Below are 27659 nucleotides of genomic sequence, written 5' to 3' on the forward strand. Positions count from 1 at the left end.
CGGAGACCCAGAAGAAGCGGAGCGCGTTACTTCCGGGTTTCGCCGCTCGCGCATGTGCAGAAGGTCAAAATGACATCATGCGCAGAAGCGTCGAATTGTGACCTGCGCATGTGCAGACGCTCGGACGCGTGTTGCATTCGCTTCTGGATGTGAACGGGGCTCCGGAACGGATCCTGTTCGCATCCAGAGGTACCACTGTACTGCAAAGTGTAGCTCTGTGAGTGGGAAAGTACAATTCCCAGAATCCCTTGGGGGGTGGCAAGACAAGGGGTTTTAATGTGTGTTTGGATGTGTTTCAGATGCACAGTGTGGGTCGCCCATTTGCAAGCATGTGGATGGTGCTAGCTGCAGAGACATAATAATAATAATAATAATAATAATAATAATAATAATAATAATAGATAAATGATAGATAGATAGATAGATATAGATAGATAGATAGATAGATGATAGATGATAGATAGATAGATAGATAGATAGATAGATAGATAGATAGATGATAGATAGATGATAGATAGATGATAGATAGATAGATGATAGATAGATGATAGATAGATAGATAGATAGATAGATAGATAGATAGATGATAGATAGATAGATAGATAGATGATAGATAAGAAAGTAAGAAAGAGGTGGAACTTCTCATTCAGGAAACTAACAGTGCGAACCCCAAAGCATCTACTCATGAATAAGTCCCGTTCAGTTCAAAGGTGGGTCACTTCCAGGTATATGAATATATTAAGGGTACATAGAGCGATAACTTTAACAATAAAATACACCCCATATTTTTCTCCCCGCCTTTCCTCCTTTCAGGGCTCCACCCCCCCAGATCTCCCCCCCCCTTTTGCACTGATCTTGACATCAGCAAAACCGAAAGCAGACTGAGTCATTCTATTGTTCGCCTCCCCTCCCCGCCATGTGTCAAACGAGCTGTCTGCCTCGTAACGTCTTTTGCAAAATGAAATTAAACTCCACTTGGAAGTTAGATTTAATTTAATGTCTGCTGGGTGCCTCGTTTGAAAGGCACGGCGAAAGAGAGACACAAATGTGCTCCCGGGATGGAGGGGAAAAGGGGGGCAGTCCGTGATGTCACAGGACCTGGCCAATTAGTGCTGTGCACAGCTGGAGTCTGCCTTGGGCATACACAGCCTTGGCTGAATCCTGCAGGGACGATTGTTAGATATGAATGGAGGGTGGAGGTCTTCAGTGTTACCTGCCTGTTGTCTTTATTCATGGAAACAGCGCTGCTCTGTGCCGGATTTACGTATAAGCTATAGCTTAAGGTAAAGGTAAAGGGACCCCTGACCGTTAGGTCCAGTTGCGGACGACTCTGGGGTTGTGGCGCTCATCTCGCTTTACTGGCCGAGGGAGCCGGCATACAGCTTCTGGGTCATGTGGCCAGCAGGACTAAGCCGCTTCTGGCGAACCAGAGCAGCGCATGGAAATGCCGTTTACCTTCCTGCCGGAGTGGTACCTGTTTATCTACTTGCACTTTGACGTGCTTTCGAACTGCTAGGTTGGCAGGAGCAGGGACTGAGCAACGGGAGCTCACCCCGTCGCGGGGATTCGAACCGCTGACCTTCTGATCGGCATGTCCCAGGCTCAGTGGTTTAACCCGCAGCGCCACCCACGTCCCATAAGCTATAGCTTAGCCCCCCCCAAAAAAATTTAAAGGGGTGGGGAACTGGATGTACATTTCAAAAATATAAGATAAAAAACAAATAAAATAAAACCTACATAGAGCAACAGTGTTTTATGTTGTGTAAGCTCCTAAAATGTAAGTCATGGGCCCTGCCTGCTTGCCTGCTCCCTAAAATATCCCTGGTTTGCTCTTTTCTATACACAGGGTGCCTACATTCTGCATGGACTGGTTGCAGGGCAACATGTGCAAATGGCTTGAGATACCTGTGAGGTCCGTAAATTACCATATAGCATTTATTCAACACCAAAAACAGCGACAATTGTTTGTTGACAAAGGACAGCTGGACATATAAAGGGCCCCATTACCTTCAGTAGCTTAGGGCCTCATCAAATCTAAATCCGGCCCTGAGTGTGGGGTAGTGGTTAGAGTGTCGGACGAGGATGAGGACCTGGGAGACCTGGGTTCGAATCCCCACCCAGCCACAAATCTTGCTGGCTGACCTTGGCGGCCAATCACTGCCTCTTGGCCTAATAGGATTCCTCACAAGAAAAGGGAAAAGTTGACAGCTATGCCAGACAAGTGTACCAAGATATGTGGAATGCTGGTGGGTTTCTTGTTTATTGCTGGTTTTAATTTTTTGAACGTTTTACGTACTTTTAACATTTCGAACATTTTAAGTGCTTTTAACAATCTCGCTCTTTTGTTGTTGTTTTTTGTAAACCGCTTTGCAATCCAATGGTATATGAATTCTATGAAATAAAATGAATACTAAAATTACATTAATTACATTAATTCCCCACCCTTCACCAGCAGGTCCCTGGGAGGGTTGCAACAATTTAAAATGCAGAATTGAAAGCAGGTTGCAGCCGCAAGAACAGAGTGAGTCTGAAAACACTAAACTCAGGTGTCGAAGACCAGGGTAGAGGGGGACGCCTTCAGCATTTGCCAAAAGTTGTATGGCAAAGAAGTCCCTTGAAATTGTCAGGGTTTTCCCCAAAGATTCCTGGGAGATGTAGTTTGTTAACTGTGCCGAGATCTGTTAGGAGGAGACCCCCCCACGCGCCTCAGAGAACTACAATTCCCAGAATTCCCTGGGAATTGGTGTTGACTCTTAAACTATTCTGGGTTTAAACCAGGCATAGGCAAACTCGGCCCTCTGGATGTTTTGGGACTACAACTCCCATCATCCTTAGCTAGCAGGACCAGTGGTCAGGGATGATGGGAATTGTAGTCTCAAAACATCTGGAGGGCCGGAGTTTGCCTATGCCTGGTTTAAACCGATATATAATGAATTGAAAAGGATGTTTAAAATAATTGTAAAAAACAACAGAGATGGGTGACACCTGGCTTGAGAGCAGTACATGTGAAAAGGATCTAGGAGTCTTGGTTGACCAAAAACTTGACATGAGCCCACAGTGTGACGCGGCAGCTAAAAAAGCCAATGCAATTCTGGGCTGCATCAATAGGAGTATAGCATCTAGATCAAGGGAAGTAATAGTGCCACTGTATTCTGCTCTGGTCAGACTTCACCTGGAGTACTGTGTCCAGTTCTGGGCGCCACAGTTCAAGGAGGACACTGACAAACTGGAACGTGTCCAGAGGAGGGCAACCAAAATGGTCAAAGGCCTGGAAACGATGCCTTATGAGGAACGGCTAAGGGAGCTGGGCATGTTTAGCCTGGAGAAGAGGAGGTTAAGGGGTGATATGATAGCCATGTTGAAATATAGAAAAGGATGTCACATAGAGGAGGGAGAAAGGTTGTTTTCTGCTGCTCCAGAGAAGCGGACACGGAGCAATGGATCCAAACTACAAGAAAGAAGATTCCACCTAAACATTAGGAAGAACTTCCTGACAGTAAGAGCTGTTTGACAGTGGAATTTGCTGTCAAGGAGTGTGATGGAGTCTCCTTCTTTGGGGGTCTTTAAGCAGAGGCTTGACAACCATATGTCAGGAGTGCTCTGATGGTGTTTCCTGCTTGGCAGGGGGTTGGACTCGATGGCCCTTGGGGTCTCTTCCAACTCTATGATTCTAGGATTCTAACAGAAGCTTTTCTTTTGGGAATTATAGGGACAGAACTACCTAAACTGTTTAGAAACTTATTCATGTATGGGACTACAGCGGCAAGAAAGTTACTTGCCCCAAAATGTTAAGAGGCAGAAGTCCCAGTAAAGGTAGAATATATACAAAAACTTGTGGAATATTCAGAAATGGCCCAAAGTTACTGGAAGAATAAGAGATCAAGATAACAAACTTTTTACAAAAGAACGGAAATGGTTTATTGAATGTTTACAGATAAATTGTAAACAGATAAAAACATTGGCAGTGTTATTGTAACAACCTGCAGTTTTATAAGAGTACAGTGGTACCTCGGGTTACATACGCTTCAGGTTACATATGCTCCGCTAATCCATAAATATTACCTCAGGTTAAGAACTTTGCTTCAGGATGAGAACAGAAATCGCGCGGCGGCAGCAGGAGGCCCCATTAGCTAAAGTGGTGCTTCAGTTTAAGAACAGTTTCAGGTTAAGAACGGACCTCTGGAACGAATTAAGTACTTTACCTGAGGTACCACTGTATATATTTAAAGAATATGAATAAACGAGTAAATTAAATGAATTTGGATATGCAGAAGATATTAAAAATTAATCTAAGGAACTGCAGGAAGAGGGGGAAGGAAGACAAGTTTTGAAATGTTAAAATGGCTTTAAAATTATTGAAATGTATAAACCTGAAAAGCATAAATATATTTTTTTTAAACAGTGCTCTCGGCACCCTTAACGAACTACATTCCTGCATTGCAGCGGGTTGGTCTGGATGACCCCTAGGGTCCCATTCCAGCTCTTCAATCCCATGATTCTTTGGGGGAAGCCGTGGCTGTTTAAAGTGGTGTAAGAAAGCGCACATTGCAGATGTGGCCTTGGCCTGCTTTTGTTTTTCACCTGGGCAAAACGGCACATTGCCAATCAGCCAAGGCCTTGTCCGCCTCCCCTCCTTGCATTAAATCCTTTGCCAAGAATCAGCCTCTGAATAATGAACGAAATGCTCTCCAAGCAGAGAGGCTTCAGCCTTGCACTTATGCGTCGCACGCATGTGCAGCCCCCGGCCTTGGAGTCGGGAGAGACCGAAATAACCAAAGTCGCAAGCGTCAGGAGCTGGCGGTGGGCAGAGGAGAGGAGCGCTTGCCCCCTCGGGGAAGTTCAAGGCCCTTTTGCTGAACGCTAAGCTCGCGGCGCCGAGATGAAATGAAATAAAAGCCTGCCGCTGTTTGCTTCGCAGAGCCGCGAGGCAGAACTTGCAGTCTCCCAGCCAATTAGCAAAGCACTAGTAATATCCAAAAGGCAACACGATTGCCAAGTACAACAATGCGATTTCAATATAAACTCTTTATGTAATCTGTGCAGAACACTGAACAATATGAAACATATGAAATATGCAACCTCTGCAAAACCAAATACCGTATTTTTTGCTCTATAAGACTCACTTTTTCCCTCCTAAAAAGTAAGGGGAAATGTGTGTGCGTCTTATGGAGTGAATGCAGGCTGCGCAGCTATCCCAGAAGCCAGAACAGCAAGAGGGATTGCTGCTTTCACTGCGCAGCGATCCCTCTTGCTGTTCTGGCTTCTGAGATTCAGAATATTTTTTTTCTTGTTTTCCTCCTCCAAAAACTAGGTGCGTCTTGTGGTCTGGTGCATCTTATAGAGCGAAAAATACGGTAAACAGAAATCGTCTAAATCTCTGAAAGTCACAAAATATGGTATGCACTCTTGATGGAATCTCTTGAAAACATGGAACCAAATAAACATAAGTCTTATATGTCTCTGAAAGTCTTTGTAGACTATGCAAGTCTCTGAAGGAAGCAATGGGTCGGATTCTTATCTGATGAAAACAAGCCGTAAAGCTTTGTTTTATGACGTCCAACGCTGCCAAAGTGGTCCGCAAACAGACGTTGTGAACAGTGATTCCGGATATACCCAACTTTTCGTAGAATTCTTCTTCAGCCAAGCAGAAGGATACAGAAATGTTTCATAAAGCCATCTATATGGTGAATGGAACTGTATAAACAACAATTGCTATGGAGCAGTGGTTCAATGTTCTGTATAGATTATATAAAGAGTTTATATTGACTTCGCATTGTTGTACTTGGTCGTTGCGTTGCCTTTGGGATATTACTGACACAGGGGTTTAATTGTTTAATTAGCAAAACACGGCTGCACTTGCACGCATTTCGCTTGCGCGATTCCCGTTACACGTGGTTCGTAGAATCATGGGAAAGATCTCATCAACGGTGTCTCTGAAATTTTTTGCACATCACTTGGGAAGACAGGCGAACTAGTACCGGTGTCCTGGAAGAAGCAAAGATCACCAGTGTCAAAGCGATGATTCTTCAACATCAATTTCGTTGGACTGGTCATGTTGTACGGATGCCTGATAATCATCTTCCAAAGCAACTACTTTATTCAAACTTAAAAATGGAAAGTGTAATGCTGGTGGTCAACGAAAGAGGTTTAAAGACTCTCACAAGGCAAATCTTTAAAAATGTAGTATAAACACCGACAACTGGGGAACACTGGCCTGCGAGCGCTCCAGTTGGAGAACAGCCTTTACCAAAGGTGTCATGGACTTTGAAGACACTCGAACTCAGGACACAAGGGAGAAACGTACTAAGAGGAAGGCATGTTTGGCAAATCCACACCGTGATCAACTCCTGCCTGGAAACCAATGTCCCCACTGTGGAAGGACGTGTGGATCTAGAATTGGCCTCCACAGTCACTTATGGACTCATTGTTAAAACTGTGTTTATGGGAGACAATCTTACTCGGCTATGAGTGATTGCCAAAGCAGAATTGTAGATTTGGAAGGAAACCCAAGGTCCAGTCCCCTATTAACGCAGAAATATGCGGTTGTCCCAGAGGGGTGTCGAACCTGCAACCTTGGCATTTTCAGCACCATGCTCTAACCAGCTGAGCTATGCAGGCAGACTTCTCCAGTCCTCTTTCAAAGCTGCATTCAAAGTTGGAGACTTTAAAAATATTGCCGCATTCACATAAATGAAAGCAGAGCGGAGAGACGCAGGTTGGAGTTGGGTGGTCATCTGCAATGGATGCTTTAGTTGAAATTCCTGATTTACAGCGGGTTGGACTAGATGATCCTTAGGGTCTCTTCCAACTTTACCGTTGTGTGATTCTAAGTTCCTGGAGGAGAGAGAGCTATCAATGGCTACCAGGCAGAGAGCCTTCTCAGTGGTGGCGCCCGCCCTGTGGAACGTCCTCCCACCAGATGTCAAGGAAAAGCCAGGTGACTTTTTGAAGACATCTGAAGGCAGCCCTGTATAGAGAAGTTTTAGAATGTGGCTTTTTTGGGGGGGAGTGTTATTGGGTTATTGCTTTTGGTTTGATTTTATATAATAAAGAATAATTTCTTATTTATACCCCGCCCTTCCCGGTTCAGAAAACTGGGCTCAGGGTGGGTAACAACAAATTTAAAACAATTGATGCAACAAAAAGCAGCATAAAATACAGTATAAAACGTGAATAGCTGCCCCTATTTTCATTGGAGAACTGTTGGAGGGGGTGGAGTTATGCAACCCCCGAGCCAAGGAGATAAATACCTATACAACCTTTAGAAGACACCTGAAGGCAGCCCTATATAGGGAAGCTGTTTAATGTTTTATTATGTTTTTATATATGTTGGAAGCTGCTCAGAGTGGCTGGGGCAACCCAGTCAGACGAGTGGGGTATAAATATTATTATTATTATTGAATGTTGTTGTTGTTTAGTCGTTTAGTCGTGTCCGCCTCTTCGTGACCCCCTGGACCAGAGCACGCCAGGCCCTCCTGTCTTCCACTGCCTCCCGCAGTTTGGTCAAACTCATGTTTGGAGCTTCGAGAACACTGTCCAACCATCTCGTCCTCTGCCGTCCCCTTCTCCTTGTGCCCTCCATCTTTCCAAACATCAGGGTCTTTTCCAGGGAGTCTTCTCTTCTCATGAGGTAGCCAAAGTCTTGGAGCCTCAGCTTCAGGATCTGTCCTTCCAGTGAGCACTCAGGGCTGATTTCCTTCAGAATGGAGAGGTTGGATCTTCTTGCAGTCCATGGGACTCTCAAGAGTCTCCTCCAGCACCATAATTCAAAAGCATCCATTCTTCGGCAATCAGCCTTCTTTATGGTCCAGCTCTCACTTCCATACATCACTACTGGGAAAACCATGGCTTGAACTATATGGACCTTTGTTGGCAAGGTGATGTCTCTGCTTTTTAAGATGCTGTCTAGGTTTGTCATTGCTTTTCTCCCAAGAAGCAGGTGTCTTTTAATTTCGTGATTGCTGTCACCATCTGCAGTGATCATGGAGCCCAAGAAAGTATTGAGTAGGACGTCCCTATTTTCACCGGAGAAATGTTTTTGGAGGTTATGTGATTATTTATCCAGTAGCTGAAAGGGAGCGGGTATCTCTGCGCATTGCATCCTAAACACAACAACGACGTGCCCAGTGTTCAGATATTCACGGTCATTCGCTGGCATCTGTGCTGAATGCCTTTAAAACAATATGTGAGAGTCCCTTTGTCGAAGGCTCGGCGGGTGTGTGGGGTGGGAATAACGGGAGGAATCTCTTTTGTAATGCCCTCTAAAGCCTCGCAGAGCCAGGCTAGGTGCCCCCCAGTGCCAGCGCGGCTGCCAAACGCCGGAGTCAGCAAGTCTCCATTTTTGCAGGGACAGGAGGGAGCCGGAGGCTGAGGAGAACTTGCTGGGGTTGCAGTTCCCGGGCAGAAGGTACGGGAAGGTCTCCCTGCCAAAGCCCCCACAACATCCCTGCTCGGTCCAAAGTCAGAAATGGAACCAGAGTTCCCAAAGAGTTACGTGGAATGACCGCTCCCCACATCAAATGGGGGCGCCTTTTGCGTGGTCGTGCGCAGCACCCCGGATCCCGGGGCGACTCCTGGTGGTTTGGGCTGGCTTCATCCTCCCCAGGCTGGATACCTGGGGGTCTCCGCCTACCTCAGCCAATCGCCCAATCCCACCTGGGGAGGCGTTGCCAGGGGATTGGCCAGGTAGGGGGAGGGACCGCCCTGCCCACACAACAGAAGGTGCGTCTTACCTGCGAAGCGGCAGTCGGCTCCAGAGCTCCTCCCACCTTCCCCTCCCTCAGTTAAGTCTTCTTTTGCAGGTTAACCTCTTCTCCACAGGTATGCTGCTACGTCAAGGTCACTGTTGAAGGACCGGAAAGGAATTTTCCTGCATTGGCAGGTTTTGCCTTTCCTATAGCAAAACGTCACAACTTTGGCGGTTTTAGGCCTGGGGCAGAATTCTTTAGTCTATCTTAGAATCATAGAATCATAGAGTTGGAAGAGACCACAAGGGCCATGGAGTCCAACCCCCTGCCAAGCAGGAAACACCATCAGAGCACTCCTGACATATGGTTGTCAAGCCTCTGCTTAAAGACCTCCAAAGAAGGAGATTCCACCACACTCCTTGGCAGCAAATTCCACTGTCAAACAGCTCTTACTGTCAGGAAGTTCTTCCTAATGTTTAGGTGGAATCTTCTTTCTTGTAGTTTGGATCCATTGCTCTGTGTCCGCTTCTCTGGAGCAGCAGAAAACAACCTTTCTCCCTCCTCTATGTGACATCCTTTTATATATTTGAACATGGCTATCATATCACCCCTTAACCTCCTCTTCTCCAGGCTAAACATGCCCAGCTCCCTTAGCCGTTCCTCATAAGGCATTGTTTCCAGGCCTTTGACCATTTTGGTTGCCCTCCTCTGGACACGTTCCAGTTTGTCAGTGTCCTCCTTGAACTGTGGTGCCCAGAACTGGACACAGTACTCCAGGTGAGGTCTGACCAGAGCAGAATACAGTGGCACTATTACTTCCCTTGATCTAGATGCTATACTCCTATTGATGCAGCCCAGAATTGCATTGGCTTTTTTAGCTGCCGCGTCACACTGTTGGCTCATGTCAAGTTTTTGGTCAACCAAGACTCCTAGATCCTTTTCACATGTACTGCTCTCAAGCCAGGTGTCACCCATCTTGTATTTGTGCCTCTCATTTTTTTTTGCCCAAGTGCAATACTTTACATTTCTCCCTGTTAAAATTCATCTTGTTTGTTTTGGCCCAGTTCTCTAATCTGCCAAGGTCTTCCTAAACTGGGGGACATGAAATGGTGACCCACACCCCCCTTGCGGTGATCCCAGGGTTCCCCGTTAAAGGGGTCTTGAGGGGAGGTGTTGGCCATATACCGAGAGGTTGCCATTGCTCTCCCCACCAATGGTGGCGAAACGGGGGGCAGTGGTACCTCGGGTTAAGTACTTAATTCGTTCCGGAGGTCCGTACCTAACCTGAAACTGTTCTTAACCTGAAGGACCACTTTAGCTAATGGGGCCTCCTGCTGCTGCCGTGCCACTGGAACACAATTTCTGTTCTCATCCTGAAGCAAAGTTCTTAACCTGAAGCACTTTTTCTGGGTTAGCGGGGTCTGTAACCTGAAGCATATGTAACCTGAAGCGTATGTAACCAGAGGTACCACTGTACTGGGAAAACCATAACTTTAACTATATGGACCTTTGTTGGCAAGGTGATGTCTCTGCTTTTTAAGGTGCTGTCTAGGTTTGACCTTGGAGCAATAAATGTATCCTGCTGGGGGCATAAGTAAATATTCAAAGCATCATAGAATTGTACCCCTGCTGGAAGTTGTAGTCCGGAACATCTAGGCTGGCATTCAAGGCTGCTTTAGTAATTTTTTAAAATTATTTCTCGTTTCTTAATTGGGTGCTTTTGAGGTTTAGTGACCCTGGTTAACATAACTTTAGCCTTCATTATCTCTGTTCTTTCATTCCCATTCAGCCTGAAATCACTGTGATATGTTTTCTGCGCTTTTTTCTAATATGTGAGAGTTCAGCTCTGGGAGCCAGACACAAAGCGATCTCTTTTTCCAAACCAAATTGCGAGATCCAAACCCCAGCCATGGATACTGACTTAAGAGTTGTGAACAAAGATCTTTTGAAGTGAAAAAGACCTGCCATGGTCCCAGGCGCCGGGCTTGAAAGCCTTATAGTTTTCTATTTGAATTTTTATGACAGCGATATCTCCCTCCCTCATTTGTTTTGCTTTTTATTATAAAAATAAATGCACACATGCACAAAGAAAAACACACGAAAATAATATATCTATAACAACTACTAACATGCACACGTACATTTTTTCCCACCCTCTTAACATTAAAAGTTCTGGGTGTCCGATGAAACTGAAGGTTGGAAAATTTCAGGACAGAAAGTCCATAGCAGCTGCTTTCGTAGTTGTTAATATTATTATATATTTATTTACTTATACCCTGTGGTTTTCCCCCGACGAGACTCAAAAAACAACAACAGTCTGTCTTTATTTTTAATCATTTTTATTTGAGTCTACAAATAAAAATTTAGAACAATCCAAATACATATCCATATGTAGAGATTACTCAAAATCTCAAGACTTCCCCCCATCCCCTCCAGTTGTCAACATTTACAACTGCATATTATTCCATATTCTGTATTTTATATCCTTCAAACTTATCCATAGTAATTATAACATTACAAGTGAGATTAAAATCCTGCTAATATTTCCATCTGCTTGCAGTGGTCTCTTAAATCAATTATGAATTTTCCCCATCCTTTTGTAAAGCTTTTGTCTTCTTGGTTTCTGAACTTTCCAATCACTTTTGCCATTTCGGCGTAGTCCATCGGCTTAGGGACTATTTCTTATTTCCATCTCGGGGCTAGTAGCATCTCTGCTGCTGTTGTCGCCTACATAAAGAGTCTTTTCTGTTCCTTTGGAATGTCGGTACTTACAATTCCTAATAAAAAAGTTTCTGGTTCTTTTTAAACAAAAGTTATTCTAAACATTTTCTTCATTTCATTAGATATCATCTCCCAGAACGCTTTTATAACTTTATGCGGCCACTACATATGATAAAAGGTGCTGTAATGGTTATAGGGGTTGCTCGTGCGTAAGTTGCCGCCACTCCTGGCTAGGTAGCCTGGTTAAACCTTTTCTGTCTGGACAGCCCTTCACTTCGTGGCTGTTGCTAGCAGAATCCGTCAGTGGGCGTTTCTTGAACCTCTTCCAGCAAAGAAGTTCTTTGATGCCAAGTCTCCGCCTACTCTCCCTGCGCGGAAGTCTTCTGCGCAGGGTGGGTGTGGGCAGCGGAGGACCCGTGCTCTCCCCGCTGGTCTCCAGCGAGGAGTCCTGGAGCCCCCTCGCCGATTCCCCCATCTGCCCCCTTTATCCCTGGTGTTACACTGATTTCCTTCCCCAGCCGATGAGCTGCCTCTCTCCCTGCTGGGCCCTTCTCCAGCATCGCTTGGGAGCCTTGCCTCCACCTCTGGCTCCGATGTCAGTTCCCTGACAGGTACCTTCTTTTTTTTTCTTTTCATTTCTAGCAGATATTTGTACTTGTTCTAAACATTTTGGCTAACTTAAAGGTAATGCACCCCTGACCATTAGGTCCAGTCGCGGACAACTCTGGGGTTGCGGCGCTCATCTCGCTTTACTGGCCGAGGGAGCCAGCGTACAGCTTCCGGGTCATGTGGCCAGCATGACTAAGCCGCTTCTGGCGGACCAGAGCAGCACACGGAAACACCGCTTACCTTCCCGCCGGAGCGGTACCTATTTATCTACTTGCACTAGTGTGCTTTCAAACTGCTAGGTTGGCAGGAGCAGGGACCGAGCAACGGGAGCTCACCCTGTTGCGGGGATTTGAACCGCTGACCTTCTGATCACCAAGCCCTAGGTTCTGTGGTTTAACCCACAGCGCCACCCACGTCCCTTACCTTCAGTTAGCCCCACATAAAACTTTGAGAACCAAGGTACTACTGTATCTGATTCAGTCTTACACATCTTAGCAAGCCTACTCAGAGTCAAGTACCACCTGTCAATCATTTTCAAGTAGTTCAAGGAATAACATGCTGTAAACGTCCGATTGCGTCATTGCCTGTATTTCGTAGGTAGCCCACTACAGTCATACCTCGGGTTACAGACACTTTGGGTCGCATGATTTCGGGTTGCGCACCGCGCCGAACCCGGACGTACTGGAACGAGTTACTTCCGGGTTTCGGTGCTTGTGCATGCACAGAAGCACTAAATTGTGCTTTGCGCATGCGCAGAAGTGCTGAATCACAACCGCACATGCGCAGACGGGGCGCTGTGGGTTGCGGGCGCTGCGGGTTGTGAACGTGCTTCCCGCAGGGATCACATTCGCAATCCGAGCGTCCACTGTAATGCATTTTGCCCTGGCCAGCTGAATTCTCCATGTCATCCGACCCAAAGGGAGGTCTGGACCCATCGCTGCCGGGATGAGCCGGGACGAAGAGTTCAGTAGGTGACACACCTTCTCCTTAATCCTGCGTAATGCGCACAGCCGCGATTTCCCCATTCTGATCCGAGGCTCCTGGGGTGTGTTCAGAATACGTCACTATTTTTAGAGTCCGTGGGACAAATCTGCTGACAGGCCTGTGTTTGGCTGGCGCAACAGCAGCAGCAGCGTTGGAGAAACGGCTCCTGCAACTTTTCCCGGCAGCTTCCGGTAAATCCAGAAGGGTTTAGTAGTTCTTGGATAAGGAGATGAGTAAGGCAGCCCAGCTCAAATGGAGACAAGGGATGGATGTGGGCGTCAGATCACATATTGTTGTAAATTCAGGTAAACCCTGGAAATCACTGTAATTTTTGCGACATAAGACGCACCTGACCATAAGACGCACCTAGTTTTTGGAGGAGGATCTGGTGGTGAATTTGGGGTGACCCAATGCAAAAATCCTGAGGATCCATGTGGATCCGTGCTTTGTAACCACATTTATGCGCCATTGCGGCCCCACACAACAGTGGCTGCGTGATTTTTTTTGGGCGCAGGCTATAGCCATGGACATGCTATTTGGGGTGAATTTGGGGTGACCCAATGTAAAAATCCTGAGGATCCATGGGCTTTTACCTCCCGCCTCCCAGGCAGCCTCCTTTATCTCTAGCGTCCCTTATCTCTCTCCCGATCCCACCGATCAGCTGCTTCCTTTCAACACTCCCTTCCCTCTTGTTTGCCTTAGTGTCTTTTCCTTAGCTGGAGCAGTTTTTTGCTCTTCCTTTTCTTCTAATTTCTCTCCTCATTGCTTTAGTCTTCCTGTTTCCCCTCTTTGCAAGTTTGCTGTCTTAACCTCCCCCCTCCCAGGCAGCCTCCTTTATCTCTAGCGTCCCTTATCTCTCTCCCCCATCAGCAAACGATCAGCGACTTTGTTGCAACAGCCTCTTCCCTCTTTAAAAAAACCAACATGATCTGCTTTTCTCCCCTGGGCAATTCGGCTCCAGGGACCACGCATTCGCTCCATAAGACGCGCAGACATTTCCCCTTACTTTTTAGGGGGGGGAAGTGTGTCTTATGTAGCGAAAAATACGGTAATAAATGCTTGTGTTTGGGTGATTTTTGATATGAAAGGAGAATGCAAGCAGCAAAGGAGTTTGTTTGGCTGAGCTACGGCCCTCAAGGAATAATAGAGGGACATTAACAATACAAGGGAACTTCTTTTTTTAAAAAATAAATTGTAATTTTCATTTATATACAGTACAACAATTGTTCAAACATAATTCTGACATTTGAGACTTTGACTCCCCCCTCTTTCTGCACTCCCCCCCATTTATTTCCATCCTTTCCTGCATACTCCAAATTATCTTAATTTATTTCTTTATTTGTCTATTCTCATATATATCTCATACAGCGGGACCCTCTAACCACTGCACGACCACTGGCTCTCAGTGCAGAATACGGTCTCAGGCTTTTGTTCTGATTCTTCCTTCCTTGTTTGCAATTGTCCGACCTACCGTATTTTTTGCTCTATAAGATGCACTTTTCCCCTCCTAAAAAGTAAGGGGAAATGTGTGTGCGTCTTATGGAGCGAATGGAGGCGGGAGGCTCTGCTCAGCGCTCCCTTTAAAGAGCCGTGTGGAGCGTGTGTGCGGCTCTTGGGGGCCTTTCCCCGAGGAGGGAGAAGGGCAGCCCATCAATCCCTTCTCCCTCCTCAGGTAAAAGCCCCCAAGAGTCTCCCCCTGCCTGTGAGAGGCTGCGCACGGCTATCTCATAAGCCAGGACAGCCAGCAGGATCACTTCAGGGATTCAGAATACAGTGGTACCTCAGGTTACATACGCTTCAGGTTACAGACCCCGCTAACTCAGAAATAGTGCTTCAGGTTAAGAACTTTGCTTCAGGATGAGAACAGAAATTGTGCTCTGGTGGTGTGGCGGCAGCAGGAGGCCCCATTAGCTAAAGTGGTGCTTCAGGTTAAGAACAATTTCAGGTTAAGTACAGACCTCCGGAACGAATTAAGTACTTAACCACTGTATTTTTTTTCTTGTTTTCCTCTTCCAAAAACTAGGTGTGTCTTATGGTCCGGTGTGTCTTATAGAGCAAAAAATACGGTATTTCATGGACTTTACCTGCACCCTGATTTGGCACTGGGGGGGCATGTTGACATTTGCATTGCATCCTGGGAAGCAGAACTCATTCCACCCACAGAGCGCGTACGAGAGGAAGACTGAATTCTCTTGCAAAAGCGCGATGGACACCTGAACTGACAAGAGCGGAATCGTGCAAAGGGCCTCCGAGACAGAAACTGGCCGAGTGGAATTTAGCAACGCTTTATTTGCAAAGAGTGGGTTGAGAGAGAGGAGGTTGTGTTCCCCAGTGGCATTTTTTGGGGGGTGTCTGTCCTCTCCGAAGGAAGAGACGTTTGACAGATCTCTAACTGGTTCTGACTTCTTCGTTTCTCAAATATTATGCAGGCTTGAGAGCCGGCAGCAAATCTTCAGTGGGAAAACCCAGCAAGATGCATATTACAGTAGGAACCTTCCCCAAACCCAATAAAAATAAATAAATCAAACAGGGCACAGTTGGGACGACTCTTATGGAATCTGCTTGATGCAGAATCAGACCATTTGTCTCTCTGACCCAACATTGCGTAGTGAGTGTTAGAATCATGTTGCTGTTGTTTAGTCGTTTAGTCGTGTCCGACTCTTCGTGACCCCCTGGACCAGAGCATGCCAGGCACTCCTGTCTTCCACTGCCTCCCGCAGTTTGGTCAAACACATGCTGGTAGCTTCGAGAACACTGCCCCACCATCTCGTCCTCTGTCGCCCCCTTCTCCTTGTGCCCTCCATCTTTCCCAACATCAGGGTCTTTTCCAGGGAGTCTTCTCTTCTCATGAGGTGGCCAAAGTCTTGGAGCCTCAGCTTCAGGATCTGTCCTTCCAGTGAGCACTCAGGGCTGATTTCCTTCAGAATGGAGAGGTTTGATCTTCTTGCAGTCCATGGGACTCTCAAGAGTCTCCTGAAGCACCATAATTCAAAAGCATCCATTCTTCGGCGATCAGCCTTCTTTATGGCCCAGCTCTCAGGTGTGTCCAACAGATAGATCACTGCATGTCTGTAGTAAAGGTAAAGGGACCCCTGACCATTAGGTCCAGTCGCGGCCGACTCTGGGGCTGTGGCGCTCATCTCGCTTTATTGGCTGAAGGAGCCGGCATACAGCTTCCAGGTCATGTGACCAGCATGACTAAGCCGCTTCTGGTGAACCAGAGCAGCGCACGGAAACGCCGTTCACCTTCCCGCCAGAGCAGTACCTATTTATCTACTTGCACTTTGACGGGCTTTTGAACTGCTGGTTGGCAGGAACTGGGACCGAGCAACAGGAACTCACCCCGTTGCCAGGATTCGAACCACTGACCTTCTGATCAGCAAGTCCTAGGTTCTGTGGTTTAACCCACCTCCCTTATGTCTGCAGTAGATCACTGGATATTTGCGGTAGATTGCGGTAGATCTCCCCTCTCCCCCGAAAAAGCTTTGGCTCCCCCCCAAAAAGCTCAACAACTTATTTGTCTCCCCTGTCAATAACAATGGATAGATCACAACCAGTATTTTTATAATGGGAATAGATCACAGTCTCTTGGGAGTTCCTGGTATACAAAAACCTCTTTCTCTTTAAGGGCTCCAGGTGAGCAGCTTCTCTACCTGGGCCACACCCAATTACCCCAAGAGCCATTGCAAACCTCCAGGACCAGCCAGATAAAAGGGGGGATCTCCCAAGAGTCTCGCATTTTCATTTTTAGCTGGGCTTCCTTTCTCTGCTCTGTTGTTATGAAGGCCCTAAGATGCTGAAAAAAACCTTTTAAATGTACTGTGCTGCTTTGGGAATCCTTTCCTAAATGGAGTCCCTGCTGAATATTCGGCGGCTTGCAGAAGACGAAGGCAGATGTGAGTTGTTAGCAAAGGGGCTGGTTAGGGTCTACACTTGAGTAGAGACCTGGGGTGAAAAGGATGGGTGGAAGGGCGGGTCTGTTATACTCCCACTGCTGCCCAAAGTTTTGCAAATATTTTTCTGTGCGAAGAAGGGCTCACTTGGATTTAAGGCTTAATTCTGGCAACTATTCCTCTCCTCTGTCCCAAGATAAGTGTCGCCCTATGACATGGAAAATAACAAGGGCACCTCTAAGCATGTACAGAGTGTGTTTGCATTCCAGTGCATAATTTCTGCAAACCTGAACCCATCTGGGGCAGGAATTTTTGAGGCCTGGAGACAGGACCTACAGGTGTGTTTTTGGTGATCTTAAGCTGCAGTTTTAGCCCTGCTTACCTGGGTGTAAGCCCCATTGAATTCAAGAGGGCTTACTTTTGAGTAGACATGGATAGGCTTGCACTCTTAGCCTTAAAACTCCTGGGTTTATTCTGCCGGCTTTGGATTAGAAACCTTCTCTGAGTTACTCCCAACATTTTTTATCCCTTGGTTTCAAAGCGGTTTGCAATTCTGATAGTTTATATTTTATTTTTCCCAGAGGAATCCTGGGAATAGTCTTTTGCAAAGCCCCCTTCCCCCAGTTAAAGGACATTAAGTTTGCTGTCCTACATATATGCTTACCTAGGAGTAAGCGCCAATGAACCTAACAGGGCTTACTTATGAGTAAACTTGTGTGGGTGTTGTACTTACATGGCTGTGATGCCTTGGCTGTGTTGCTTTAAAAAGGGGAACCTACCCAGGCACGTCTGTTTCAACACATCCTTCTTCAACCTGGTGCCCTCGAGATGCTTTGAACTACAACTCCCATCAGCCCCAGGCCGATGGGACTTGTAGTCCAAAACATCTGGAATGTAATATTGTTCTGTAGAATTGCTTTGAAAACTGGTGGTTCCATATACATTATGTTTTTAATACCTCATTTTTATCTGTGTTTTGCTTTTTAACATCTACATGCAGCCGCTGGGAGAGATCATCCGGGGGTTTGGGCTGGGTGTCCATCAGTATGCGGATGATACCCAGCTCTACCTCTCTTTTAAATCGGGACCAGTGAGGGCAGTGAAGGTCCTGTGTGAGTGTTTGGAGGCGGCTGGAGGATGGATAGCGGCTAATGGATTGAGGTTGAATCCTGACAAGACAGAAGTACTGTTCTTGGTAGACAGGAGGCGGGCAGGTGTGGAGGATTCCCTGGTCCTGAATGGGGTCACTGTGCCCCTGAAGGACCAGGTGCGCAGCCTGGGAGTCATTCTGGACTCACAGCTGTCCATGGAGGCGCAGGCCAATTCTGTGTCCAGGGCAGCTGTCTACCAGCTCCATCTGGTACGCAGGATGAGACCCTATCTGCCCGCAGACTGTCTCGCCAGAGTGGTGCATGCTCTGGTTATCTCCCGCTTGGACTACTGCAATGCGCTCTATGTGGGGCTACCTTTGAAGGTGCCCCGGAAACTACAATCCAGAATGCGGCAACTAGACTGGTGACTGGGAGCGGCCACTGAGACCATATAACACCAGTCTTGAAAGACCTACATTGGCTCCCAGTACGTTTCCGAGCACAATTCAAAGTGTTGGTGCTGACCTTTAAAGCCCTAAACAGCCTCGGTCCTGTATACCTGAAGGAGCGTCTCCACTCCCATCGTTCTGCCCGGACACTGAGGTCCAGCGCCGAGGGCCTTCTGGCAGTTCCCTCATTGCGAGAAGTGAGGTTACAGGGAACCAGGCAGGGGGCCTTCTTGGTGGTGGCGCCCACCCTGTGGAATGCCCTCCCAGCAGATGTCAAGGCAATAAACAACTATTTTACTTTTAAAAGACAACTGAAGGCAGCCTTGTTTAGGGAAGTGTTTAATCTCTGACGCTGTATTGTTTTTAATATTCGGTTGGAAGCCGCCCAGAGTGGCTGGGGAAACCCAGCCAGATGGGCGGGGTATAAATAATAAATTATTATTGTTATTATTGACATTTTGTTGTTCAGGTATTTTATCAGCGGGGCTGACTTCTGAGTAAGCCTACCTAGGAGCCATTGGGATCCTTGCGAGTAGAAGGGGAACCCAGTTTGCAATCTGGACTGGGATCTGGAGTTCACATAAGAGCGTGCTGGATCAGACCCATGACCCATTTAGTCTCGCACCCTGTTCTCACCGTGACCAACCGGGGTGCTATTATGGGAAACCCCCAAACAGGATCCGAGCCCAATAGCCGTCAGCAGCTGGAATTTGGAAGCCTAGAACAGAACCATCATGCCCTGCTTCTGTCTCGGCTAATAATGTGCTTTTCAGATTCCTACTTGACCTCCTGGCTCTGAGCGGTCAGCGAAAAGGAGCTAGATATCTGTTGTTGTTGTTGTTTAGTCGTGTCCGACTCTTCGTGACCCCATGGAGACAATATACAGCCTTGTCGTACTCCTTTCCCAATTTTGAACCAATCAATTGTTCCATATCCAGTTCTAACTGTAGCTTCTTGTCCCACATAGAGATTTCTCAGGAGACAGATGAGGTGATCAGGCACTCCCATTTCTTTAAGAACTTGCCATAGTTTGCCGTGGTCGACACAGTCAAAGGCTTTTGCATAGTCAATGAAGCAGAAGTAGATGTCTTTCTGGAACTCTCTAGCTTTCTCTATAATCCAGCGCATGTTTGCAATTTGGTCTCTGGTTCCTCTGCCTCTTCTAAATCCAGCTTGCACTTCTGGGAGTTCTCGGTCCACATACTGCTTGAGCCTTCCTTGTAGAATTTTAAGCATAACCTTGCTAGCGTGTGAAATGAGCGCAATTGTGCGGTAGTTGGAGCATTCTTTGGCACTGCCCTTCTTTGGGATTGGGATGTAGACTGATCTTCTCCAATCCTCTGGCCACTGCTGAGTTTTCCAAACTTGCTGGCATATTGAGTGCAGCACCTTAACAGCATCATCTTTTAAAATTTAAAATAGTTCAGCTGGACACCTGTGGCTCCTTAAATAGGCTTGCCAGCCCCCTTCGCCACAACCCAGCATCTATCATGTTGATGCCCACAGCTTTCCCTCCCTCCAGTCCCTCTGCCCATTTCTTAAAAGCTCATTGGCCGTGTTGCCTTTCGGTCTTAAGAGAGCATCTGTTCCTGGTGTGCTTATCCTCTTCTTAATCCTTCTCTGACCTTAAGAAAGTTGCTGCAGCAGGGCAATTAGATCTCTCTTTTCTCTAGGGCATTGTGGCTTTCAAAGAGCTGATTCAAACATTGGGGGGGTGGGGGGAGCGTATGTGACCCTCTTAATCACCTGTCCATCAGATTCCCTTCTTGTGGAAAGCTAGCAGCTCAGGGAGAAGCATATTCAGCCACTTATTATTGAGGGGAAGTGAGTGGAACAGGTCCCGGTGTTTTGAATTATGGGAATGGAGTTGAGCGATGACCTAACCTGGGGTAAAGGTAAAGGGACTCCTGACCATTAGGTCCAGTCGTGGCCGACTCTGGGGTTGCAGCGCTCATCTCGCTTTATTGGCCGAGGGAGCCGGTGTACAGCTTCCAGGTCATGTGGCCAGCATGACTAAGCCGCTTCTGGCGAACCAGAGCAGCGCACAGAAACGCCGTTTACCTTCCCGCTGGAGCTCCCGTTGCTCGGTCCCAGCTCCTGCCAACCTAGCAGTTTGAAAGCACGTCAAAGTGCAAATAGATAAGTAGGTACCGCTTAGTCAGTTTTCTAGTGGTAAGAACTGCTCAACACCTTTCTTGGTAGGTTCTCCTTCCTTGGGAGTTTTTAAGCAGAGCTTGGAGGGCCACCTGTTGTGCATGATTCAGCTATGATTCCTACACTGAGCCAGTGTGGTGTAGTGGTTAAGAGCGGTGGACTTGTAATCTGGTGAACCGGGTTCGATTCCCTGCTCCTCCACATGCAGCTGCTGGGTGACCTTGGGCCAGTCACACTTCTCTGAAGTCTCTCAGCCCCACTCACCTCACAGAGTGTTTGTTGTGGGAGAGGAAGGGAAAGGAGATTGTTAGCCGCTTTAGGTAAAGGTAAAGGGACCCCTGACCATTAGGTCCAGTCATGGACGACTCTGGGGTTGCAGCGCTCATCTCGCTTTACTGGCCGAGGGAGCAGGCGTACAGCTTCCGTGTCATGTGGCCAGCATGGCTAAGCCGCTTCTGGCAAACCAGAGCAGCGCACAGAAACGCTGTTTACCTTCCCGCTGGAGTGGTACCTATTTATCTACTTGCACTTTGACATGCTTTCGAACTGCTAGGTGGGCACGAGCTGGGACCGAGCAACGAGAGCTCACCCCGTCGCAGGGATTCAAACCTCCGACCTTCTGATCGGCAAATCCTAGGCTCTGTGGTTTAACCCACAGCACCAGCCGCGTCCCTTGAGACTCCTTAGGGTAGTGATAAAGCGGGATATCAAATCCAAACTCTTCTTCTACATTGCTTTGGGTGGACCTAGATAGAGGTACCTCCCAACTCTGAAATTCTAGGATGGGAACAGTAGTGCAAAAAATTCCCCCCCAACACCACACTCTATGCAAGATTAGCTTTTTACTGTGCTGCAAGTGAGCTCTGAAAAGTAGCCAGGCTTAATCCTCCCTTGGCAAGGATCCCAAAGGTCTTAATGGGAAGGAGCGAAGCTTGCAACTGTCTGAGCCGGAGAGAAAGAGAGAGACCAGATAGCATTTCCCGTAAGCTGCATCCCGTTCCCTGGAGAGTTGAGCCGGATCAATAGCAGCTACAGCAGAGCCCATTAGCTAGACCTTCACCCCAGAAGTGGACAGTCCCGATTTTCAAAGGCATCATATCTGGGCAAGCACAGAGCTGGCAACTTTCCCCTCTTCCCAACGAGGGTAATAATCAAAGTAGGTAGTACTTATTTTAGTGCTTTGCTGTTCAGAGTGCTCCACGTTCCATCTCTCGGCCATTTGCAAAGCAGGTTTCTCTGTTAAGTGGATCAATAAATGTTGGGGCATCCATGCCCTGTGGCTCCCAGGCAGAAAATTTGCCCTGCATGCAGGAGGGTTCGGGTTCAGTTCCCAGTGGCAAGTCCCAATGGGGCAGCCCCATAGCTGTCAACTTACAGATTTGAAAATAAGGGCCAGCAGCCTCGAAAATAAGGGATCAACAGCCAAAATAAGGGATTTTTCCAAGCACAGGTATTTTCAACTCCTGAGCCCCTCCGAGCCAAAGGCAGAAAGCCCAGCCAGCAGCCCAACGAAGCCTCAAGCCTCAAGGAAAAACACTGTCACCTCTCTGCTAGGAATTGCTGAGCAAAGGCGAGTCCCCAGGCAACGCAGCTGATTTGATCAGCACAAGGCATGCAAGCTCCCAGTTGTTCTTAGACTTCTTATTGGGTGAGCAACGCAGCCAAGCAGCACACTTGGAGCCCCTCTCCTCCCTGGCCGGCAGGGAGGGAGGGAGAGGAGCTGCTTCCTTTGAAACCTGGGAAATTTAAGGGACATCATCAATAAGGGACAGCAGTGGGACATCACTGGGATAAGGGACTTTCCCGCCAAATAAGGGACGCTTGACAGCTATGGGCGGCCCCTCACTTTAAAAAGGATCTCGCACAGTTGCAGAAGGTTCAGGAAAGGGCAAGCAAAATGGTTAAGGCAGAGCTTTCCAGACTTCGCATTTTGGCGACACGCTTTTTAGATGTGCATCATTTTGCGACAGTCATTCAGTTTTAGGGACGTGGGTGGCGCTGTGGGTTAAACCACTGAGCCTAGGACTTGCCGATCAGAAGGTCGGTGGTTTGAATCCCCGTGACGGGGTGAGCTCCCGTTGCTCGGTCCCTGCTCCTGCCAACCTAGCAGTTTGAAAGCACATCAAAGTGCACGTAGATAAACAGGTACCGCTCCGGTGGGAAGGTAAACGGCGTTTCCGTGCGCTGCTCTGGTTCTCCAGAAGCGGCTTAGTCATGCTGGCCACATGACCAAACAACAGGAGCTCACCCCGTCACAGGGATTCGAACCGCCAACCTTCTGATCGGCAAGTCCGAGGCTCTGTGGTTTAACCCACAGCTGTGTCCCTTGTAGGGTGATGCAATTTTTATTTTCTATTTTTCATTCTCATTCACTTCCCCCCCCCCACTCTACCTTTTTATAAATGAAATTTCCTTAATAAAACATGAATACGTATGTCTGTGTGTGTGAGAGAGAACTGGATGAGGCCAATGGCAATCTAGTTCAGAGGATTTCTCAGTTTGCTTTTGTTTTATTACGCATCCTTGTGTTCTCCTTTTGTGGGTTTTTTCCCTGTTGCGAACAGCCCTGGGATCTTCGGGTGAAGGGCAAGGGTCTGCAAATTAAATAAATACGAATAAAACAATAATAGCCAGAGCCCTCTTCCTGCCTGTGGTTTCCAGCATTGCCCCCTCTGACTGTGAAAATGCGAGCATAGTTTGTGTGATGAAATACACACACACACACCAAACACACGCACGCAAATTGTGAGAATGCCACCACTATTTATTTCTAAAAGACAACGGTGGCAATGCGCAAGATCGGCAATTAGCAGCCAGCTGGGAGAAAATAGCCGCCTCCGTCCGAAACTGGACACCAGTCCCGTTTTTCTTTCCACAATGCTCAGCGGCGCCCTAGATTTTTCATCCAGTGCGCTGAGCTCAATGCAGAGTCATTCCTGGCCCGCTCCCTCTGAAAGAGACCTGGAGGAAAGCCAGCTTGAAAAGGCCATTTGTCAGCGCACATAAGAGTCCACGTGGCAAGCCAGGTGGCCGGGCTCAGAGCCTCCGTCATCCCCACCTACGCCCATGAGCCCTTCACGCCCACCCCAGGGAGATGCCCCAATTAAGGGCCAAGGCTCAAGCGCACCTTGCTTGCGGCGGATTTCACAGTGACGCGAACCAGCCCTTAAGCCCCTCCAATCCCGTCACAGCCAGCACATAGAGAAAAAAGCAAACACAGCAACTAGACAAGTCTGTGTTATTTTGCAATGCTTCCAGGAGCTGGAATATAATAATAATAGTAATAATAATAATAATAATAATAATAATAATAATAATAATAATGTATTATTTGTACGTCACCCATCTGGCTGGGTTTCCCCAGCCACTCTGGGCGGCTTCCAACAAAGATTAAAAATACATCAAAATGTCACACACTAAAAACTTCCCTGAACAGGGCTGCCTTCAGATGTCTTCTAAATATCTGGTAGTTGTTGTTCTCTTTGACATCTGGTGGGGAGGGCGTTCCACAGGGCGGGCGCTACCACCGAGAAGCCCCTGTGCCTGGTTCCCTGTAGCTTTGCTTCTCGCAGTGAGGGAACTGCCAGAAGGCCCTCGGCGCTGGACCTCAGTGTCCAGGCAGAACGATGGGGGTGGAGATGCTCCTTCAGGTATACTGGGCCGAGGCTGTTTAGGGCTTTAAAGGTCAACACCAACACTTTGAACTGTGCTTGGAAATGTACTAGCAGTTTGAAAGCACACCAGTGCAAGTAAATAAATAGGTACCACTACAGCAGGAAGGTAAACGACGTTTCCGTGCGCTCTGGTTTCCGTCACAGTGTTCCGTTGCTCCAGAAGCAGTTTATTCCTGCTGGCCACATGACCCAGAAAGCTGTCTGTGGACAAACATCGGCTCCCTCGGCCAATAAAAAAGATGAGTGCTGCAACCCTACAGTCGCCTTTGCCTGGATTGTCTGATTGGCAAGTCCTAGGCTCTGTGGTTTAACCCACAGCGCCACCTGTGTCCCCTTACATTAATATAAAAAGGTAAAGGGACCCCTGACCATTAGGTTCAGTCGTGGCCGACTCTGGGGTTGCGGCGCTCATCTCACTTTATTGGCCGAGGGAGCCGGCGTACAGTTTCCGGGTCATGTGGCCAGCATGACAAAGCCGCTTCCGGTGAACCAGAGCGACGCACGGAAACGCCGTTTACCTTCCTGCTGGAGTGGTACCTATTTATCTACTTGCACTTTGACGTGCTTTCGAACTGCTAGGTTGGCAGGAGCAGGGACTGAGCAATGGGAGCTCAACCCGTCGCGGGGATTCAAACCTCCAACCTTCTGATTGGCAAATCCTAGGCTCTTTGGTTTAACCCACAGCGCAACCCGCATCCCGTACATTAATATAGAGATGTGTATATTCTTATTATCCCAATACATGTATAATTGTCAGTAACCGAATATATTCTGTGTGAACTCATTCCAAATATTGTATTTATCCAAAGAAAGTCTGTGTCTATAAGCTGTCCGTTTGCATGTTGCCAATGTTCTGAGGCCATTGATTAAAGGGAATCATATCTCTATTCTCCCAATTCATCAATATGGCCAGGATTAGGGTGTGTAGAATCCATTTTCGCCATCCTGTTCTCAACTTCCATACAATGGGTATATAGTTCAAGAGCATATTCACCTCGGAAAAAAGTGTATTTCTCCCCCAGGTATGCTTGTACATTAAAGTCTCAAGCCCAGAAAATTTAGACCAGGGCCAGATTTAGGTTTGATGAGGCCCTATGCTACTGAAGGTAATGGGGCCCTTTATATGTCCAGCTGTCCTTTGTCAACAACAAATTCACTGTTTTTTGTGTTGAATATATGCTATATGCGGGGGCCATTACGTACATCATAGGAGCCTAAACAAAAACACTGTTGTTGTATGTAGGTTTAATTTAATTTTATTTGTTTTTTATCTTATATTTTGGAAATGTACATCCAGTTGTTGTTTTTCCTTTAATTTTTGGGGGGACCCGCAAGAGAGTGGGGCCCTAAGCTATAGCTTGTTGAGCTTATACGTAAATCCGGCACTGACTTGGACTTTCAGTAAAATGTTGGGCTTTGTGAATTTGCCTCTGTCGTCCAAGACTTAGCAAAGGTAGGGGAATCACCTGGAAAAGATTGAGTTCCGGCTTCCCATGTGTTGCACACCTGAACGCATGAAGCACCATTGATGGACTTACCTGCCATGACTTGGCCCAACCCCTTTTAAGTGTCCTCTCCTGCCATTGGCTCAGCCACCAAGGCGTGTCACGGAATGCTGCGAACACTCTAATTGATTCAGAAACTTGCATCACACAAAGCCCCGATAGGGCTGAGGGTGGGATATCTCAGTAGCGATGGGCTCAGCGAGGGAGACGAAGGGCAATACCATCGCAGGATGGGCCAACTCTTAGACCGTACGTATGTGTGTGTGAGAGAGTATTGCACACAAGAATTTGTCCATAAGGTTATTCAGATCACATCTTGGTCATGATTTTTTTTGGGGGGGTACCCCTTCTCCTCAAGGGACGTGGGTGGCGCTGTGGGTTAAACCACAGAGCCTAGGATTTGCCGATCAGAAGGTCAGCGGTTCGAATCCCCACGACGGGTTGAGCTCCCTTTGTTCGGTCCCTGCTCCTGCCAACCTAGCAGTTCGAAAGCACATCAAAGTGCAAGTAGATCAATAGGTACCGCTCCGGCGGGAAGGTAAACGGCGTTTCCGTGCGCTGCTCTGGTTCACCAGAAGTGGCTTAGTCATGCTGGCCACATGACCCGGAAGCTGTATGCCGGCTCCCTCAGCCAGTAAAGCGAGATGAGCGCCGCAACCGTAGAGTCGGCCACTACTGGACATACTGGTCAGGGGTCCCTTTACCTTTACCTTACCCCATCTCCTCTCCAATAAGCCAGCAAACCTGTAATCGGGATGAGAAAAGACAACTGGTATTTCCCTGCTGGAAAAGCCAAGCATTAGTTGGTGCCAAGAAGGCCTTTTTGGGGAGAGCATTCCACAGTCGGGGGGCCGCCACAAAAAAGGCCCTTCCTTGTGCTGTCTGTAGGGCCACTGCCACCACATCACAGAATGATGCTGTCAGGGAACTGCCATCGGAGCCAGAGGCGGAGGGAAGGCTCCAGAGGGATGCCGGAGAGGGTCCCAGTAGGGAGAGAGGCAGCCCATCTGCTGGGGAAGGAAATCAGCGTAGCACCAGTGGAGAAGGGGGGCAGATGGGGGAATTGGAGAGCAGGCTCCAGGACTCCTCGCCTGAGACCAGCAGGGAGAGTAAGGGTCCTCCGCTGCCCACACCCTCCCTGTGCAGAAGACTTCCGCACAGGGAGAGTAGGAAGAGACTTGGCGTCAAAGAACTTCTTTGCTGGAAGAAGTTCAAGAAACACCGACTGACGGATTGCTGTAATGGTTCTAGGGGTTGCTCGTGCGTAAGTCGTCGCCACACCTGGCTGGGTTACCTGGTTGAACCCTTTCTGTCTGGACCGCCTCTCACCCGCGGCTGTCTCAATCGCTGGCAGAATCCCTCAGTGTCCCACCCATAGATAGTTAAAAGCCAGAGGCCTAGTTAAGAAGGAATGTTTTTGCCTGATGCCTTGAAGATATACAATAATAGTGACAGATGTCTCCACCCCCATTGTTCTGCCCAGACACTGAGGTCCAGCTCCGAGGGCCTTCTGGCGGTTCCTTTACTGAGAGAAGCGAAGTTACAGGGAACCAGGCAGAGGGCCTTCTTGGTGGTGGCGCCCTCCCATCAGATGTCAAGGAAATAAACAACTATCTGACTTTTAGGAGACATCTGAAGGCAGCCCTGTTTAGGGAGGTTTTTAATGTTTGGTGTTTTAGTGTATTTTTAGTATTTTGTTGGAAGCCACCCATATTATTATTATCCCTGGAGAGAGAATTCCACAAACTGGCAGCCACTACTGAAAGGCCTGTTCTAGTGCTGCTGCTGCCCTCCAGACCTAAGTACAGTGGTACCTCGGGTTACATACGCTTCAGGTTATAGACTCCGCTAACCCAGAAATAGTACCATGGGTTAAGAACTTTGCTTCAGGA

General features: G+C 47.6%; 1 protein-coding gene across 2 annotated transcripts in view; it reads left to right on the forward strand.

Moving 5' to 3' along the window:
- Positions 1-27659, forward strand: part of LOC309381037 (uncharacterized protein) — a 62005-nt gene that overhangs the window by 7569 nt on the left and 26777 nt on the right. The window contains exon 1 of one of the 2 annotated variants that reach the window (XM_081931394.1): positions 25918-26016. The exons of the other annotated variant lie outside the window; for it this stretch is intronic. Within the exon in view, the coding sequence (XP_081787520.1) occupies positions 25998-26016 (19 nt within the window). The 5' untranslated portion in view covers positions 25918-25997. Of the gene's footprint in view, positions 1-25917; positions 26017-27659 lie in introns of those variants that run through there. 2 annotated transcript variants of the gene reach the window in all.

Source organism: Podarcis melisellensis (assembly GCF_964234715.1).
Source record: "Podarcis melisellensis genome assembly, chromosome: 12".
Taxonomy (NCBI): domain Eukaryota; kingdom Metazoa; phylum Chordata; class Lepidosauria; order Squamata; family Lacertidae; genus Podarcis; species Podarcis melisellensis.